Below are 16629 nucleotides of genomic sequence, written 5' to 3'. Positions count from 1 at the left end.
AGAGAATGACAGTTAGGATCAGTGAAAACAGATGATAAGCAGAAAAAACAAAACACCAAAACATTCCTATCTGTAAGCTAGAACAAATGATCAGGATAACAACTTGACATGCTTTTCAAATTTTTGAGGGAAGGAAAATGGCAAGAGGAATAGTGAGGGGAACAATTTTAGAAACTGATAGTGGAAATGAAAGCCTTCTATTCAACAGTTTCTCTTTCTGGCTAATAATCTAAAAGTTTTGCTATTCTAAGTATAAACCTGGCAACAGGCAATATACATTTACCTTCAGATGAGAGCGAACATAATTTATTTTAGTTTATCTATATTCACATTGTTTATGTGGTATATAACAGCTGTATTTTAAATAATAATCTGTCTCTGAGGAGTTGTAATTTTTGTTCTTTAGGAGCCAGGTAGACTGCAATGCAGTATCTTCACAGAGAGGTGGCAACTCTATGCACTGTTGCTTTAGCGGAGGTAGAATGATGTCTGAGGAGTCCCAACCTTGTACTGACAAGAGAGCCTTGTATTGACAGCAGAGCATAGGTATTCTCCTTTACCGTAACAAGAGTTTATACTCCTGGAGCAAGGCGTCCTGGTTCGCAACCTTGTTGTCCCCAGTATGTTTTTGTATACATGGTAGTAATAAAAGATAGGATTGCAACATCCAGGTCACTCATCCATGGAGCAGAAAAATCTCTTTATGCTGGAAAGCAGCAAAAACATCCAGGTAACATTCAGCTTCAAACTCAGCTGCCTGGATTTCAGAGCCTTTAATGATGTGTGCGCCTAAATTCCCATTATAGAGTTCAGACACCTTGCCGACATATGGACAGCTGTGTGTAGGCACGGGAATCTGCAAGCTAACATCCTGCTCTTCGGGTGACATGGCCCAGGCAGAGCACTGGGAAGTCCCCTGGGAGCAAGCTGTGTGGATGCACAACGTTCCTGGCATCTTGGGCTCCAGCTGCCACCCAAGCCCTGCCGTGGCCATCCTGCACCAGGAGGCTGCATGGCCCCCACCCGCGGTCAGCTGGCTCATAAGCTTGGTGTCTTGCATAATGAAGAACTCAGCAGGTACAATTTTACTTAGGACTGACAGCTCTTTTCTCCACCAAGAGCAAACATTCTGGCTGGAGCCTCTGTGTTTTATAACCCCTGCACACAAGACGTCCCACTGTCGTTCTTCAAGCCTTCAAAATTATAAGCTAGGCCACTGGAAAAAAATAAAAGGTTAGGCCATTTGTTCTTAAAAGGACTAATTATGAAATCCATGACTGTGTTATTTAACAACCAGTTAATTTCAAGTATGTTGGCAATGGTCCCTCCTGTATTTCCTGAACATGTTCCTACAAGCAGGTTTTCTGGAGGGGTGAGGGCTGATACACGGAGTTTGAAACTCATCTGGGAGGGGAGAGTTAATTTTTTAATTTATGATTATGAGTATTTGCCACTCTAATTGGACACCTGACTTAAAGTTGCTTATAAAGTAAAAACAAATTACAGGTTAAATTCGGGTTTTTATATTAAACCCCTACAAAATTTAAAAAAAAAAAAAGAAAAATATTCGTGAAAAATCAAAAGTTCTGGAATTTTCCTTGTCCAGCTGATTCAACACAGACAGTACAGACTATAGAGAAGACTTTTTGTGCTTGTGGTTTAAATAGGATGAGGTTAATATTGTCTTCTTCAATGTAATCTCTTTCTACAGTGATAGGATATCATGTTTCTAATTTTAATTACAGGGATGGGTGGGTTGGATCACTAAAATTTCGATTTGGGTTAGGGTGTGGATTTATAGCCCTGCTCCTCCCTGTTAAAGCTGGGACTGCCTGTGTCTGGACTCATCTTTTTAATTAATTTGCAGTAATTAAAGGGTGCTGTGTGGGTTGCGGATAAAGGGAAACACAATTAAAATGTAATGTTTCTCCTTTGGTGTCTGCATCCTTATTTATTTTAAACCATCCTCAATGCTCTGGTAGTTTAAGTCTTCCTGTATCACATACTGTGCAAGCAGAAATATGTGAGTGAACTGATGCCAATGGCTCTGAGCAAGCATGGGGCATGTTTCAGATTACACTCTGTTTTCTTGTTCAGATCTGATCTCCTTGCTAGGAGAGGCTGAGAAAGGCAGCTCTAGGGGATTTACTTCTAGCAGCAGCAGCAGCACATGACCCATCAATCGCGTGATTCTCACCGCCAAGGACTAATGGGGAGGGTGAAGAAAAAGCAAACGCTGCTTTGGGGAAGCAACAGCATTTTCTTCTGCTCGTGCGGCCCCTCCACCAGCCAGGTGCTTCATGGCTTCTCCCAGGTTAGAAACCTACTGCTGCCCAAACCGGGATGCAGCCACACAGCTAGTGATGGACTTCCAGCCTGAAGTCTTCTGCGGAGTTTGCATTGGCAGCGCCTCCGTCAGTCTGGTACTGACCATCCTGCAGCTCCTGCCGAAGAAGGGACAGAGCCTGAGGAAGATGCCCAAAGCCTCCTCTTCTTCCACCATCCTTCTTCTTATCTCCATTTGTGACATCCTTGGTGGCTTAGGTAAGCGCCAGCTTGATGTCCCTCACCCTTGCTGTAGCAGGCTCTTGTTGCCCTGAGGTACCGTAACGAAATGAAGCTGGTGAGTGGACAACAGCGATTTCTGAGGGAAACGTGCTCTATGTATTCATAGGAAGATTCGGGCTAAGTGAGATCAGAAAATGATGGGCATTTGGGGGAGAAAGGTGTTGTTTAAGAGTTACATTTTAGAAGCAAAAACCCTTTGACAGATCTACATCAAAATCTCTGCTTTAAAATATAATAAAATCCAGAATAGTGGCTGGTTCTCAGACTATGGCATAAAAGCGGAGGTGCGAAAGCACATTTAAAACAAAAGCTGACATCAGATGCTTAGCCAATCCTTAGGACTACATTTGAAAAACTCTTCCTATATGTCTTTAAATCCTCTCAGACCAAGTTTGCCATCTTGTTCGTGTGCCAGCCACGTCTCTGGGTACATCACATCGACAGCAAATAAGTCTGAGTTGCAGCTGTACACAGATCATGTTGGACACAGGCTTTTGAAATGTGAGCAAAGCTCCCTTATCAAGGACAACCTGCTGCCCGGCCCCTGGCCGATAGGCTGGAGGAATAAAAGAACAGAGAATAAAACAAAGCTCATGGGTCAAAATGAAACTAATGTGTCTAAATCTGTCCTGTCAGTCTATGGCGTTTACTGCCAAATTAGGTATAAATCACCATGACACATGCTATGAAAATACAGGATGAGTTTGTTTCTCCAATAACACTTTTTCCCTCACATTAGATAACAGAAGTAGTGCTGTTTTGTAAGTCTCTCTCGCTGCCTGGGAAGGGAGTGGGATTTCAGGCCTTTTCCCTTTTCATACCTAGCTAGGTTCTCTCATGGTACATAATAAGTACCATTATTTAAAAAAAACTATAAAGGGGGAAATAAAGAAAGAGAGATATGAAAAAAATATCTCTGCATTCACCTGGAAAAGGTCATTTCAGTCAGATGAGGCCAGCAACAAAGTTATTTTTCTCCCTTTCTCTTTTACTAGCAACCTCAAACTATTTATCCATGATTGTCTTTGAATTAGACTCACTTTGGCGGGTGGGAAACCCTTCTATCTTGGTGGGAACCCTGGTGGTTTTGTTCTGCTATATGTTGGTGCTTTAATGACTATTTCAAGCAATCCCAGAAAAATCTCACCAACAAACTAAGTTCATTTTAAAAAGAAATCGGTATTGTTTCTCACCCGATTCCAAAGCCCTGCTCTGTTCAGTCCTGTGAGGGAGAGGAAAAGAGCTGGTTGTAAAAATGAAGACAATAAAAAGTGGGAAATAACTTTTTTCTGCGATGAGGGATTATAGAGAAATGAACGTTAGCATATTAATATATGCAGGTAAAAAATGTGAATAGTTAGTTACTCTTTTATGTCAATCTGTTAAATGATACCCAATTTCTTTTAGGGAAGTGCACGACAGTATCTGTAAGTAAGTGATACTTTAATCCACATAACATTGCAAGTCCCAGCAGGTTCAGACTCTTGGGGCTACTTTCCCTGAGCGATTACACCAACATTTTAAATAGCGCAGTTGTTCCTGTATGCTCCTCTGCAGCCGTAGCCTTCCTGTGGGCACACAAAATCTGGGCTGCGATGTGAAATATGTGGCTGGGAAGAGACATGTGACTCAAATCACACCAGCAGATTCAAAGCATTAATACATTTTTTTTTTCTTTAGGCATGATCTTCCGGTCAAGTGTATGGCTAGGCTTCCCAGGCTTCGTAGCTAACATTTCTGTGGTGAATGGGACTGACGTGTGGCCTTCTGCTTTCTGCGTGGGGAGTGCGGTAGGTACAGAGTTTGTCTCCCCTTCCTCCTGCTCCCCGCTGACAGTCACTCTGCGTGGGGATTCTGAACGGCAAACTGCTGTGCCCAAAAGGAAATTTGGCTGTGAGTCAGAGCCTGGATATGATGGTTTCAGCTTCTGCCATGCCCCTGCAAGTGAATTCACGCCTCCCTGTGGAAGCTTGGATCAGGGTGCCAGATGCCGCACGGTGCGCGTGAGGACGCAGGGCAGCACGGGTCAGACTGGTCCCAAGCGTTTTGTAGTACTTGCTCGTCGCAGAAGTGCTGGTGTAGTGGAGAGCACACCTGTACTGAAGTCAGGGATATGGAGCCATAAGGGTATAGACATTCCCGAATGGGCTGGGAAACCACTGGTTTGGTTTGTGCTGGCACAGCATCGCTGACGCCCTGGTGGCCCCATCACACCCGTAGCATGAGGGAATCTGCTCACTATCTCCAGCAGAAATTAAAGCCTGCATGGCTGCAGTGGGGACCGCTGAAAACAGCAACTTGGGTAGCTCAAATTAGCTTTTGTGGCGTGAGAGTGTGTGTTTTAGACACAGAGGGACTGCAGGATAAATATACCCAAAGACACAAAGCTGCTGGCAGGAGGTCTGTCCCTGCCATGTAGGATTACAGCTCAGATATTGCTGGTCATACGGCCGTTCAATGACCGCGTCTGGCCACGTCTAATTAAGTATCTTCTGGATTAAAACACAAGAATAAGAAAATGTAAATACATTCCAAAAGTGCAGATTAAAACTCAGTTTCAACTATTACAATCACAATATTGTCTGAGACATATAATTTGAGTTTACTGTACAAGAGAAAAGGCCATGTTTTTTACCAAAACACGGAGGATGACAAATACGACAGATCATTACCCAAATTCAATAGGAACGCAGAGTGCCAAATGAATTAATGCATGAGAAATAACAGTATTAGCTTTACAGTTAGAAGTTTACAGTATACAAGAGGATATGCTGCATGTAAACAAAATATTTCAGCTCCAGTATTTTTAAAATAAAATGATATGTGCCAGATTGAACTCACTGTACCTTATATGCCTATATAATGACAATTTCAGACACGATCGTGTTGTGCCATAGAAGCAAATATCACTTGTACACATCTATTGATTCTCAATTTCATCATACATGTTTAAGCTTTGCTTATTAGACGCAAATATTGATTTTTTTTTTTCTTTGAGGAAGAGGAAACCAGCAATATCAGTATCTTGTAGCAATAAATGTCCTATTCAAAAACCATGTTTCCTTTTGTCTTAAATTTCACTTCCTGGCCCTTAACACAAAAACTAGTATTTTTAAACAGTGTCAAAGATACTGTATCCAGACTGTTTGTTTTTAATTTGGATCTCAGGTTAGATGGTGAGCAGCATAGCGGTCTACCACAGTTTTTATTTTCCCTTTCTTGGGCGCCAGCAAAGTGCTGTAATTTGAGTCACTTGCTAAATTTAGATTTAATTCTACTGGAATGAAAAATAACCCTCTTTCCACTCACTTCCCCTAACATATTATTGTGTGAGTTAATAAAATGTTTCTGATTCTATTTTATTTTTCTTTTAGTACTATTGTTTTATTTCACTTAGCCACAAGCCAATACAAACTCCAAATAGCGAGGCCTTTAGGCCTCTCCTTTGAATAACACCCTCTGGTTTGCAGAGGGGTACCCTCTCAAGCACTACAGCAAGATGTGTTGTTTTGCTAAAAAGTGAGAGAGCATATGAGGATTTTGGTTTTAAGTGCATCTGATTTATATTATTTTTGGAGACAGTCTTGTCTATGTTGGATTTTCTGGGTGGGAAGACCCCGCAGTTTATTTTTGTATGTGTCTGTGTATGTATAGAAAATTGTGCATTTTTTCAGCTGCAGCAAATATGTAAATTGTGCAGATATAGTTACATGCTGAGTGCTATGGGTAAAGTGCATTAGGAGGAAGACTGGAATTTTATTTTCTGGCTCCCATGCACTAGGAAAATGCCATGGTGTTTGAATTAAATACCGAATAATTTGTGCTGCAAATGACTAGAGGTAGAGTCTACACCCATGGTGAAAGGAAATAGTTCCCAGCTTGATTTGCCTTTCGGAGGAAGGAATGGTAGATCTCTGTTCACTGATGTTTGGCTCAGTAACAAGTATGTTGGTTTCCAGCTGTAAAATGATGCTACTGTGGAGCCGTGATAAAGGATACTCAGATAAGAACTGAAAGCAGGCTCAGAGGGAAGGTAATCTGAACATTAAAAAAACTTCCAGACTACTACAAAGAGCCAGCTCCTATGGGGAAGAAATTTGGAATTTATAAATAGCAGCAAAGAAAGGGCACTTACCTTACATAGGCCCATGTGGAAAATGCATAGGGTCAGCTCATGAATACTGTGGAATTTAACTTGACTTGAACCTGTTTCCTTTAGATTTTTATTGAACAAATCAGTTAGGGAGTTCAGTATGGATGATTTTTCCAGAGGGTGATTTTTTTTTTAAATGACCTTTTTTTCTTAAGAACCGTTCCTTGAATCAAGTTCTTGTGCATGGAGAAAATGCCCGTCACATGCAGAACCCATGATGCATAGGCGCAATGTGGTGATGGCTGACCTCAGCTATATTTTCATGCCTCAGCTACTGAGAAACTACTGAAATTTTAACCTAAAATTAAAATATCATCACTATAAATTTCATTTGGCTTCACTCATGACGTTGAGGGTTAGGACTGGAGAGGTAAAGAACAGGTTTTCTAAACAACAGAATAAGCTGTGAAAGCAAATGCCTTTCAATTTACCTATGACTTGACCCGTCGGCTACAGCAGTGCTGTTCCTGTGATTTTGAGTAGGTTTTCATACCTCATAAACCCAGCTGGAAAATACACATATTTAAAGAACAGATCACCAGGCTAAAGGTTTGAGTCCCTCCCCTGTCCCCAGCGGTACTTGAGAAGCAGCTGTGACATTTGGCATTTTTCTGCCTGCAGATGTGGATCCAGCTATTATATAGCGCTGGCTTCTGGTGGTTGTTTTGCTATGCCGTTGATTCTTACTTGGTGGTAAGAAGATCAGCTGGACTGAGGTACTGGAGTTAAAGCTCTGAATTTGTTATTTTCCTTCCAACACTGTATGTCTGTGCTTGTCTGCAGCTACCTAAGTGTGTAAGTGAAGCTTGTACAAACATCTGATGCTTATGCGGTTGGCAGGTAATGGTACGGATGAGTGGTGTGCTAAGTGCTTAAACTGCGAGGGCAATACTCAGATATTGATTTGTTTTTGTCGAACTGGAATTTAAATGTAACTGAATTAATTTAACCTTTGGAAAAATAGGGAGCAGATTGGGCTCTATAAATTTTATTGCAGTGAGATAACTATTTTTGTCCCTGCTCTGTACCTGAAATTGATTCTTGTGGCAAAAAGAGTTTTATCCTGAAAATAAAAAAGTGATACAAAAGTAGTAGGGGGAAAGTGATAAATTTCATATAGTTTATTCTCCAGGTTTTTTTTTTCTCAGATTTTCTATTTTATCTGCTTCTCAGTGTTGTCATTATTACGCTTCTGATCACATTTGTAAAATTTTTAAGAAAAATATCTCTTTACTATACATTTTCATGCAACAGAAGAACTTAAATGCTTTGGAGAGTACCATGCTTTAATGCCAGACAGAAGCTATAAGGTGTTTCTAAGTTGGTTGTTAGAAGGGCAAATTGACCTTCAGTTGCTACTGTTAAATATGCTATTATGTGACTGTTTCCAGGTGATACTGAGCAGTCAGGTACTGGATACATGGTTCATCTGGCAGATATTATCAAAGTGAGGATTTCTAATTTAACTTTAGCCTGTGGAGGATTAACCTGATTTTGTGAAGTCCCGTAGTTCTAGTCTGAAACACGTGGGACCTCCTTCCTTCTGCCATCCTTGTTAACCAAAAAACTCACGTGTGTTTGAGATTGATTCTAAGATCAGAGTAAACAGCGGAAGACTTTCTACACACAGAGATCTGAATCTCCATAAGATGGGAGCAGTACCCAACTCTGAAAGTTAAACATAATTCTCTGCAAATTACAGAAGGGTTGGTTATTTGACTGTTTGGCTCCATTCTTAAGTTTTAATCCCCTAATTTGATCTCTGCAGGAGAAATGAAGGATGCAGGGGTTCCTTCTGGAGATTTGGGGATAAGGGAAAGGCTTTCCACCCTACAGGTTGGAGGACACAGGACTTCTGTGTGCAAACCTGTGAACAACTGCTTTGGCTCAACCTTTTTCTGAATGCACCCCCCCACCCCACGTGCTTTCCTTAGTTTAATGTACTGCCAGCGTTGTTCTGCACCATTTCATATCTGTAAAGCTCTGTCCCAGCGAGGGTCCTATTATTAAGTTGCAATGTGGAAAATGTAAGTTTTGGTATCTTTACTTAACACCTGCCCTGTTTCGTGCCTGCAGTACGATTGTGCTGTACCACATGATGACGTGGGGCCTCGCGGTGATGCTCTGCGTGGAGGGAATTGCACTGCTTTACTACCCTTCTCTCTCCAGGTAAGCAGGGCTCTGGGAACAGGCTGCGAAATCATAGCGCTCTCCGGTCGTTTGAATGTCTTTCGATCAGCTTCAGAGACAGACATCCAAATGTTGGGCTTTTTTCCATCTTTGACAAGTGTGTCCCACAGAGTCAGTGAGTATTCTGGAAATACCTGCCTGGATTTCAGGGGGCCCTGAAGAAGTATGCCAGGCAATACAAGCAGTTGGGCATGCTGCAGGGCTGTGATACAGCTTCTGCTATGAGCCACTGTTCTCCCACTCCTGGTTTTAGCTTTGTATTTGCTCCTTTGAATTTGAGAAAAATGGACAGATAGTGCATGTTAAAAATCAACCTTGTGTCCCATTTGAACTGGTGGTGAAGGTCTGTGAATTAAAAGTTTAGCATGTGTTTGCTTCATTCCTTTTACTTTTTTTTAAGTTAAAGGAGACACAGAATAGCCAGAACTGTCGGCTGTGAAAAAAATAAATATGCATAAGCTGTTAATGATTTCTTCTCAGCTGTGAAAATGGCTTGGAGCATGCAATCCCACATTACATCACAACCTATGCCCCACTCCTGCTAGTGCTGGTGGTCAACCCAATCCTGTTTAGGAGGACAGTATCAGCAGGTATGTTCCTACTGGCCAGCATCAGTCAGTATTTGTTATTTAGCAGCATAACAATACTGTAAAAGGTCATGCCTGTGTATTCAGTGGTGTGGGATACCTCCTCATTAAAACATAGAGATACAGCAAAGGGTGGGAGGGAATCACCTATTGAAATGAAGATGCCATCTTGATGGGAAATTTGCCTGAGAGACCTGCTCTGATGACATACTCAAGCTATGCTGTTATAAACCTCTGCTGCAGATTGGCAAAGGTGTTTCTATGTTACTCAATTACTCTTGATTTAAAGTATTTGAGGCAATGTATAGTGGGGATTATTGTAGTATTGGTACCAACCTGGATTTTGAAATGGAATTTATTCTGGTTTTAAAATAAAGTTTGTGAGATCTGATAGTTGATTTAACTTCTTGGAAGCCCTGAACCTTTAAAAAAAAAAAAAATCTGATCAGAATTTTGTCACTCCTAATTCTGAGATTATGAAACAAATGGGAATTGTACACAACTCAGATGGGATCTTGAAGTTCCCATTTGATTTATTCTCCAGGGCTTTGAAGAAACAAGACTGAAAAAACCCCACAGATCCAATGCATTCTTTGTATGTAATACGGCCTGTGCTAGATGTTTGCAGTACCTGAATTCATACTTATCATCTACACATTGAATATATAAAAACAGCAACAGAAGACCTTGTATTCTCAGTTCAGTCTTCATTTCTTCTATCCCGCATCCCTCAGTAATACTAATTTTCAAAGGAACAGTTGTGGCTTTAAAAAGTTGCTCCTATGAAAAGCTGCTCTTTTTATGGGAAAATACACACTGAGTATATTTGTGTTTGTGCATATGTATATTCCTTGTGATATCCGAACAGCATGTGGCATAACTATTTATATATTTGCTGACATTACACCTTCAAGTTTTAGAGGTGTAGCCAATGCTGTATCAATTGCACAGTGAAAGATAATGTGCATAGTAGGATAGAATGCATTCTATTTTAGTCTAAACTTCATGTAATAAATCATTATATCACACATTATATAGAAGTTGTGAGCACTACCTTTTGTTATGAAATAAAAGTACATTGACCATACTATTTTCTATTTTCAGTGGGACTGAGAGAAGAAAAACCAGCTAGTAGGATATCCCTCATTTTAGGAATCCATAATGGATGTGCTTCTTTTCCTTTAGTATTTGGCTATATGTGAGATTCCTCGACGATGGTCCTTCCAGCTTCTGAACTGCTGCTGGAGACAAGTCTATCCTTTCATTTGTTCCCTCTTTACAGACATCTGTCTTCTGGATCCTTGTTCCTATAACTAACAAGATACATGTATATTAATGAACATAATTGTATACTTTCCAGTTGCATCCTTACTGAAAGGGAGGCAAGGGATTTACACAGAGAATGAAAGACGTCTGGGGACAGAGATCCAGATCCGCTACTTCAAAATTATGCTGGTATTCGTCATTTGGTAAGTGGTGCATTATTTTGTTTTAAACTGCCTTTTTCCCAGCTGGAGAGGGTCGGGGACTAGAATAGAGTCTGATGGGTTGCTTCATTTGTTTGTCTTTAGGCTTGGAGGGGAAGGTGGCTAAGGAAGGCGTAGTTCTAAACTAGTTGACAAAGTAGCTGAATCACTCATGTAGCATCACAAGGCTGCGAGGAAATGATAAAAATGTTTAACCAACAGGAAAACAATAACCCCAAGAAACAATGGCAAAAAAAAAAAAAAAAAGGTTGAGCATAGACTAAAGCTGTCTGGAACAACAGCTTCCCAGCACTGTGGCTGGTAGATGGCTTTCCATACACAAGATTTCTCAGAGCCTCTTGTCACCAAACACATCACTGAAAACCTACAATAAATATGTTTCTAAGACTGGCTTCATGGCCCTGACTATGATTACATAATGCAGACAGCTCTGTGGTCTGCAGATCCCAAGTGTGTGAAAAAAGCATGGATGTTGACTGGAAATACAGGGTTATATGCCAGAAAAGAAACCTCCACATGATTGTGTGTGAAATTTCTGATAATTTAGCCTTTTTTTTTTAATATTCCATCTTCCTCCATGAAAATAGCGCTTTGGGGTAGGACAGGAAAGAGATAGGGAGGAGAGACAGGAGGAAACAAGGGAAGTGGGGAAGGAGGGAGGTTGCATACCTCATCCCCAAATCCCTGCGCCTCTGCTCCAGCAGCACCATCCAGCGGAGTGGTGACTGGAACCAGAGGCACTGGATACACACAGCAAAACTGAGCTGAAACAGAGCCTCCTTTTGCAGGAAGCAGTTCTTACTGCAATCTCACAATTATCACACAGCAATAAAGGCCCCAGAAGGGGTGGTCATCTGCTCTACAAGGGCCTGTGCAGTGACCTAGCAAGAAGTGGTCACTGCTGTGAAGTGTTTACTACTTACGTGGGTACCACAAGTGATGGGGAGGAAGGAAATGGTCCTGGAGTAGTGAAATGACTTGGACAAACTTCACAGTCTCTACAGCTACTTTACTTTATATATGCAGGTACATTAATGCATGTTACATTGCTTTAAAAGGCTAAGCAGGGAGACAGGCTGCCTTTTGATCTTCTCCTGGCTGCTGTACACTGGAGGGAAATGATTGCCCTTTCTTGGGGAATAGCAGGGTCCGCTTGACCCGGGAGAGAGGTTTCTAGTGCGAAGGGTGGGGTAGCCGGCGGGAGAGGGGGAGAGAGTGAGCGGTGAACAAGCCTGCAGCATGGCTTCCTGGAAATTGTTGAAATAATGAGGAGCAGAGATTTAGCCAGGCTTCCAGGGTTGTGGAAAGAACGAGCCTTATTCTGGAGTCCAGAGGCACCACAGAAGTGTGTTGCAACCTCAGGAATGGTGGCCAGCTTGCTGGTCTGGGAGCAAGCATGAAAGAAAGGACCAGTTCCCTAAGGACACAGTTTGTTTATTTCCATTCTGTCTCATTCTGGGCTTTCCTATTAAAAAAAATAAACATGACTCTAGTTTTGGATCTTGTTTTCATGATAAAATGTAAGTTTTAGAGTGTAAGCACACTTTCAAAGGTTACTGTACGGAAAAACTGAGGCAGTCCCATCTCAGAAGCTTAGGGAAGTTGCCCTTCCATCCCAGAGGTCAAATATGAGATGAGTTAGTCAAAGACAGCAGGTTGGGGCAAAACGGGGTGGAAGAGATTTGGGAGGGGAGAGCAGGTTTTACACTGTGTTAAAAATATAATTGCAGGAAGAACAGGTATAGAAAGTATCGCATAAGTGCTGATGGTTTCTTTTCCAACACTGCAGTGTGTCTGAGACTGTAAAGAAGCGCAGGTCTGACTGTTTAGAAGTCATAAGAAGTTACAGCCCTTTACTATAACCTTTATTTACTGTAGAATGTCCTCAGTTTCTTTCACAGGATGAGGTTTGATTATGCTTAACCTTTGGAAACTGAAATTACCTTTATTCCATAAAGCTGATGGCTTTTTCGAGGATTTTAAAGTAGACTTTGGTTTTGTTTTGTAGTTTTTTAACATACATTTTGAAAGTCTGCTGTAATTTCACCCTGAAATTCTAACTCCAGCTAGAGTTTCTGCAGCCTTTTACAACACCCAAGCATAAAATTGGTTTCCTTCTCTGTGAGCAGTATCCTTCTATAGACGCAAGCAAAAGAAGTCAGCACGCACGATGTTCCTGTTAGGATCACAGTTGTGTATCACCTCAGTTTTATCCTCAATTTACTGCTCTGCAGCAAGCTCAAATGGTCAGGTTCTTGTTTGCTTGCTTGCTTGTTTGTTTGTTTGTTTGTGTGTTTGTTATACTGACTTCTTTGTCTAGGCCTGGGCTAGCAGGTAAGCGTCTGGTTTTTGGTCACAGGGACCTACTGGTCCCTTCAGATTGAGACTTAACATTAAAAAAAACCTCACTCTCCTTATTAGTGATCCTAATTTCTGTAATTTGAAAGTAAAGCATATTTAACATACACATACACACATATATATAACTGTCTTGTTCTCTTCCTCTTCTTTATTACTGCAATAGCTGGTCATCTAATATCATCAACGAGAGCCTTTTGTTCTACCTCGAAATGCAGCCAGATATCAATGAACTGCTCCTGAAAAACATCAGAAGTGCTGCGCTGATCACATGGATTATAATGGTACTTCAGCCGTGACATTGCTTAGTCTTAGAAATTACTTTTATAAGACTGTTGGAACAGCACCAGTGTAGCTGGTGGTTTGTGATTTTGGGGAAATATAAACACTTTGAAAATCAAGGAAGAAAAGCAGAAAGTAAGAGAGGAAGGAGCGGTCACTGGGAATGCTTTTCACATATAAACTTTGCCAAAAATGCACCAAAGGCCAACTTTTTCTCCCATTTAGTGGAGTATGCATTCTCTCTGTGAGTGATTGCTATCCATTTTAAGATCCAGAACAGACCACTACAATGTTTTCTAGTCTAACCTCGCTCACCTCTGCCATAAAGCAAGCTACAAAGGTTTAGCTCACGATTCCCGAAGGTTCCCCAATAAAATGGGCATTTTCTGGTAACTCTCTGTTTGTGACCAGGGTTTTGTTTATTATAAAGAATAATTGCATCTTATATCATGATATTTGGGTAATTATTCAGGGATAAATACATGAAAAATCTTGAAAGCAATGCACCACAAAATAGCTGTAAGAGGCTGGCTTATAACTGTATCCTACCCTCTTTTCTCCTACTGGAATATTTGACAAAGGATTTTACAGATGTGATATTGCAGGTTGCTTTTCCAAGAAAGTTTCTTCTGGAGCTATTAAATACCTGTAAGGTCTGAGCGTGCTTTGTGTAGTTAAGCCCTTGAGCAGTTCTGTATTGAAGGGTTAAGCGATGCAACTGCTCCTCCTCTGACAAGGAGTCACATTCATGTGACAGGGACCTTGCTCCCGCTCACCTGCAGAGCAAGAGGTCAGGCCTAGGAACTGAGCTATGTTTTATATTGGCTGTGAAAATAATTTGCTCTTTTCCAATGAGAAAAATAGAAACAGCTAATGCCATTTACTTGCCGAGCATCCCACAGCGCTGCGAACAATTTGTTTGGAAATCACTTGAGTTTTCTTTTTCAGTGTCTCTCCCTGTTTTTCCATCCCACTTTGATGGACTTTTTCACTGGCTCAGGAATCTGCAGCAATTCCAGGCAGATCAATTGCTGCTATTTTTAAAAACTTGACTCTGTGTGTGCTAGTGTCTCTCATATATTTGACTTGGCTTCTAGTGAAAAATGTAATATTTGCTTTGTGAATAAAAAAGTCTAGAGCTTGTGGGGAATGTTAAAAACACACCGGGGGATTGACCAGATAAAATTCATGCTAGAAAACCATTCGGCGCTTATTGTTCACTGGGACGGCCTCAGCATGTGGGAATAACAGGTCGTGCTATTTCACTCCAACTTGTTTGTGTCCGCAATGGGAACAACACACACTTTTACCTGGATGCAAATCGCATCTTTTAAAGACAGCGGTTGTTCAGTGAAAGGGAAGTTGTTGATGTTTGCAAAGTGTTTTGCTGGAGTTCAAAGTGAAGCCTTGCTGGTGTAACTCCTGTTGCGCTTCTCTTTCCTAGGGGGTTCTTAATCCGATGCAAGGCTTCCTCTTCACATTAGCTTTCTATGGCTGGACGGGATGGAGAGTGGACCTGAAATGGCGAAAGAGAGAAGTACCCTGGGAATCGATGTCCTCATCAACTGCGGGTGAAAATGCCTATCCCTCACCAGTGAATTACCAAAGCAACATCCATGATTCAAAGAAGATCTCGACAACTGACAGCCAGCAGACTGATGAGGCTATAAGCATGTTGTCTGAAAGTAACACTAGTGGCGATGACAGGTTAACCAGGAGCTCTCCCATCTACCAGGGCTGGTAGTTTATAGGTGCAGAGCTGGATCCCATTTCTCAGGTTGTCAAGAATCATAAAACTGTATGAACCGCTCCATATTCTGGAATTAGGTTTGTGCCCAATGACTTGATGGCATTTCCTATAACATGTGTGTTTGTGTGAGAAAAAGCGTGTGAAATTGAGAGAAATTATGGTTTATGTCTTCATTTGCCTTATGGGAGATGTGTTAAAAGGTATAAAAGCCTGATCATTTTTCAGCAGGAGGTTATCTTTGCAAAGATGTATCTTACTTATGATTCATTTTCATCCATTTTGTTTTAATCTCTCTTGTAGCCTCCATATGGTAGGAGAGCCTTTTGTTTAAATAAATGGACTATTAATATGTTGGGTTTTTAAATGTGTTGCCTTGCTTGCCTTGCTCAGCATAAAATTCCTCACCCAGAATTACAGCTCTAGGATTTCTGAGACACCATTTCCAGCCTTGACACTCTGGTGAAACATTACTGACAGAAAACTTTGACATAAGCACAAATATTCCCTGTTTGTGTAGACTCTCACTGAAATAGCCTTTTAGCTTGTTTATAAGAATTTTCTGTTTGGTTTTATCTAGGGTGCTGAAAGGCTATTTTAAAAAAAATATCAAGCCCAGTCTAGGCTCCATAAACGCTTCAGAATAGTGGCTCCAGTTCACTCCTTCAAGCAAAAACAACCCTTCAAATTGTTCTTTAGTATGGATTCAGCGTGATCCTTATATGTACTTGTCTAAGAGGGTCGTGACTGTTAGGGGCAGGTGCAGTAAGAGGTAACATTTGCAAAAAACACCTAGATGGTCTGAATGCTCGTCAAAAGCCAGAATAATTGGAATCAATAGCCCTTTTGCTGAGGTGTGCTCCATTTTATGTCTTCATCTGCTGAACGAAGAGATATGAAATCCACGCTCCTTATCTTCTCAGATACATACCTCTTTTGGTGCAGTGCCCTAAGTACCTATATCCAAACAATTCCCCAGACCGGTTGAAAGTTAAGAAAAAATGATGGTCATGTCTACCACAGGCTTTTAACTTCATATCAAAAGTAAAAGTAGTGTGAATTAAGTCTGTTTTTGCTGGAAGCTGTTTACAAGTCAGTTTGACCAAAGGCACGGGGGAGCCCCTTGACCCCAGCGTCCTTCCCTCCCTTCCTTCAGCATGTAGCCAGGGCCGGGCATAAAACAAAACCTATTTTTTTAAACCCTCTTCACATCCATTTTGGCTCAACTTCACTGGCTGTCCACACCATTCTTTTCCA

At 41.2% G+C, this 16629-nt stretch overlaps 1 protein-coding gene across 4 annotated transcripts in view; it reads left to right on the top strand.

Annotated features, from left to right (window-relative positions):
- The window catches only part of GPR143 (G protein-coupled receptor 143), a 30323-nt gene extending 14599 nt beyond the window's left edge, over nucleotides 1–15724 (top strand). For 2 of the 4 annotated variants that reach the window (XM_075095159.1, XM_075095167.1), the window contains exons 2-9: nucleotides 2098–2544; nucleotides 4249–4358; nucleotides 7343–7437; nucleotides 8798–8890; nucleotides 9392–9501; nucleotides 10859–10967; nucleotides 13510–13627; nucleotides 15070–15724. In XM_075095159.1, coding sequence (XP_074951260.1) covers nucleotides 2301–2544; nucleotides 4249–4358; nucleotides 7343–7437; nucleotides 8798–8890; nucleotides 9392–9501; nucleotides 10859–10967; nucleotides 13510–13627; nucleotides 15070–15369 — 1179 coding nt within the window. In that variant the 5' untranslated portion in view covers nucleotides 2098–2300 and the 3' untranslated portion in view covers nucleotides 15370–15724. Of the gene's footprint in view, nucleotides 1–473; nucleotides 2545–4248; nucleotides 4359–7342; nucleotides 7438–8797; nucleotides 8891–9391; nucleotides 9502–10858; nucleotides 10968–13509; nucleotides 13628–15069 lie in introns of those variants that run through there. The other 2 variants (XM_075095177.1, XM_075095150.1) reach the window with 2 other exon arrangements.
- Nucleotides 15725–16629: the final 905 nt, after the last annotated feature.

The sequence above is a fragment of the Phalacrocorax aristotelis genome, chromosome 1, assembly GCF_949628215.1.
Source record: "Phalacrocorax aristotelis chromosome 1, bGulAri2.1, whole genome shotgun sequence".
Taxonomy (NCBI): domain Eukaryota; kingdom Metazoa; phylum Chordata; class Aves; order Suliformes; family Phalacrocoracidae; genus Phalacrocorax; species Phalacrocorax aristotelis.
Note: the sequence above shows the minus strand (reverse complement) of the source record. Positions and strands in the feature narration are given on the sequence as shown.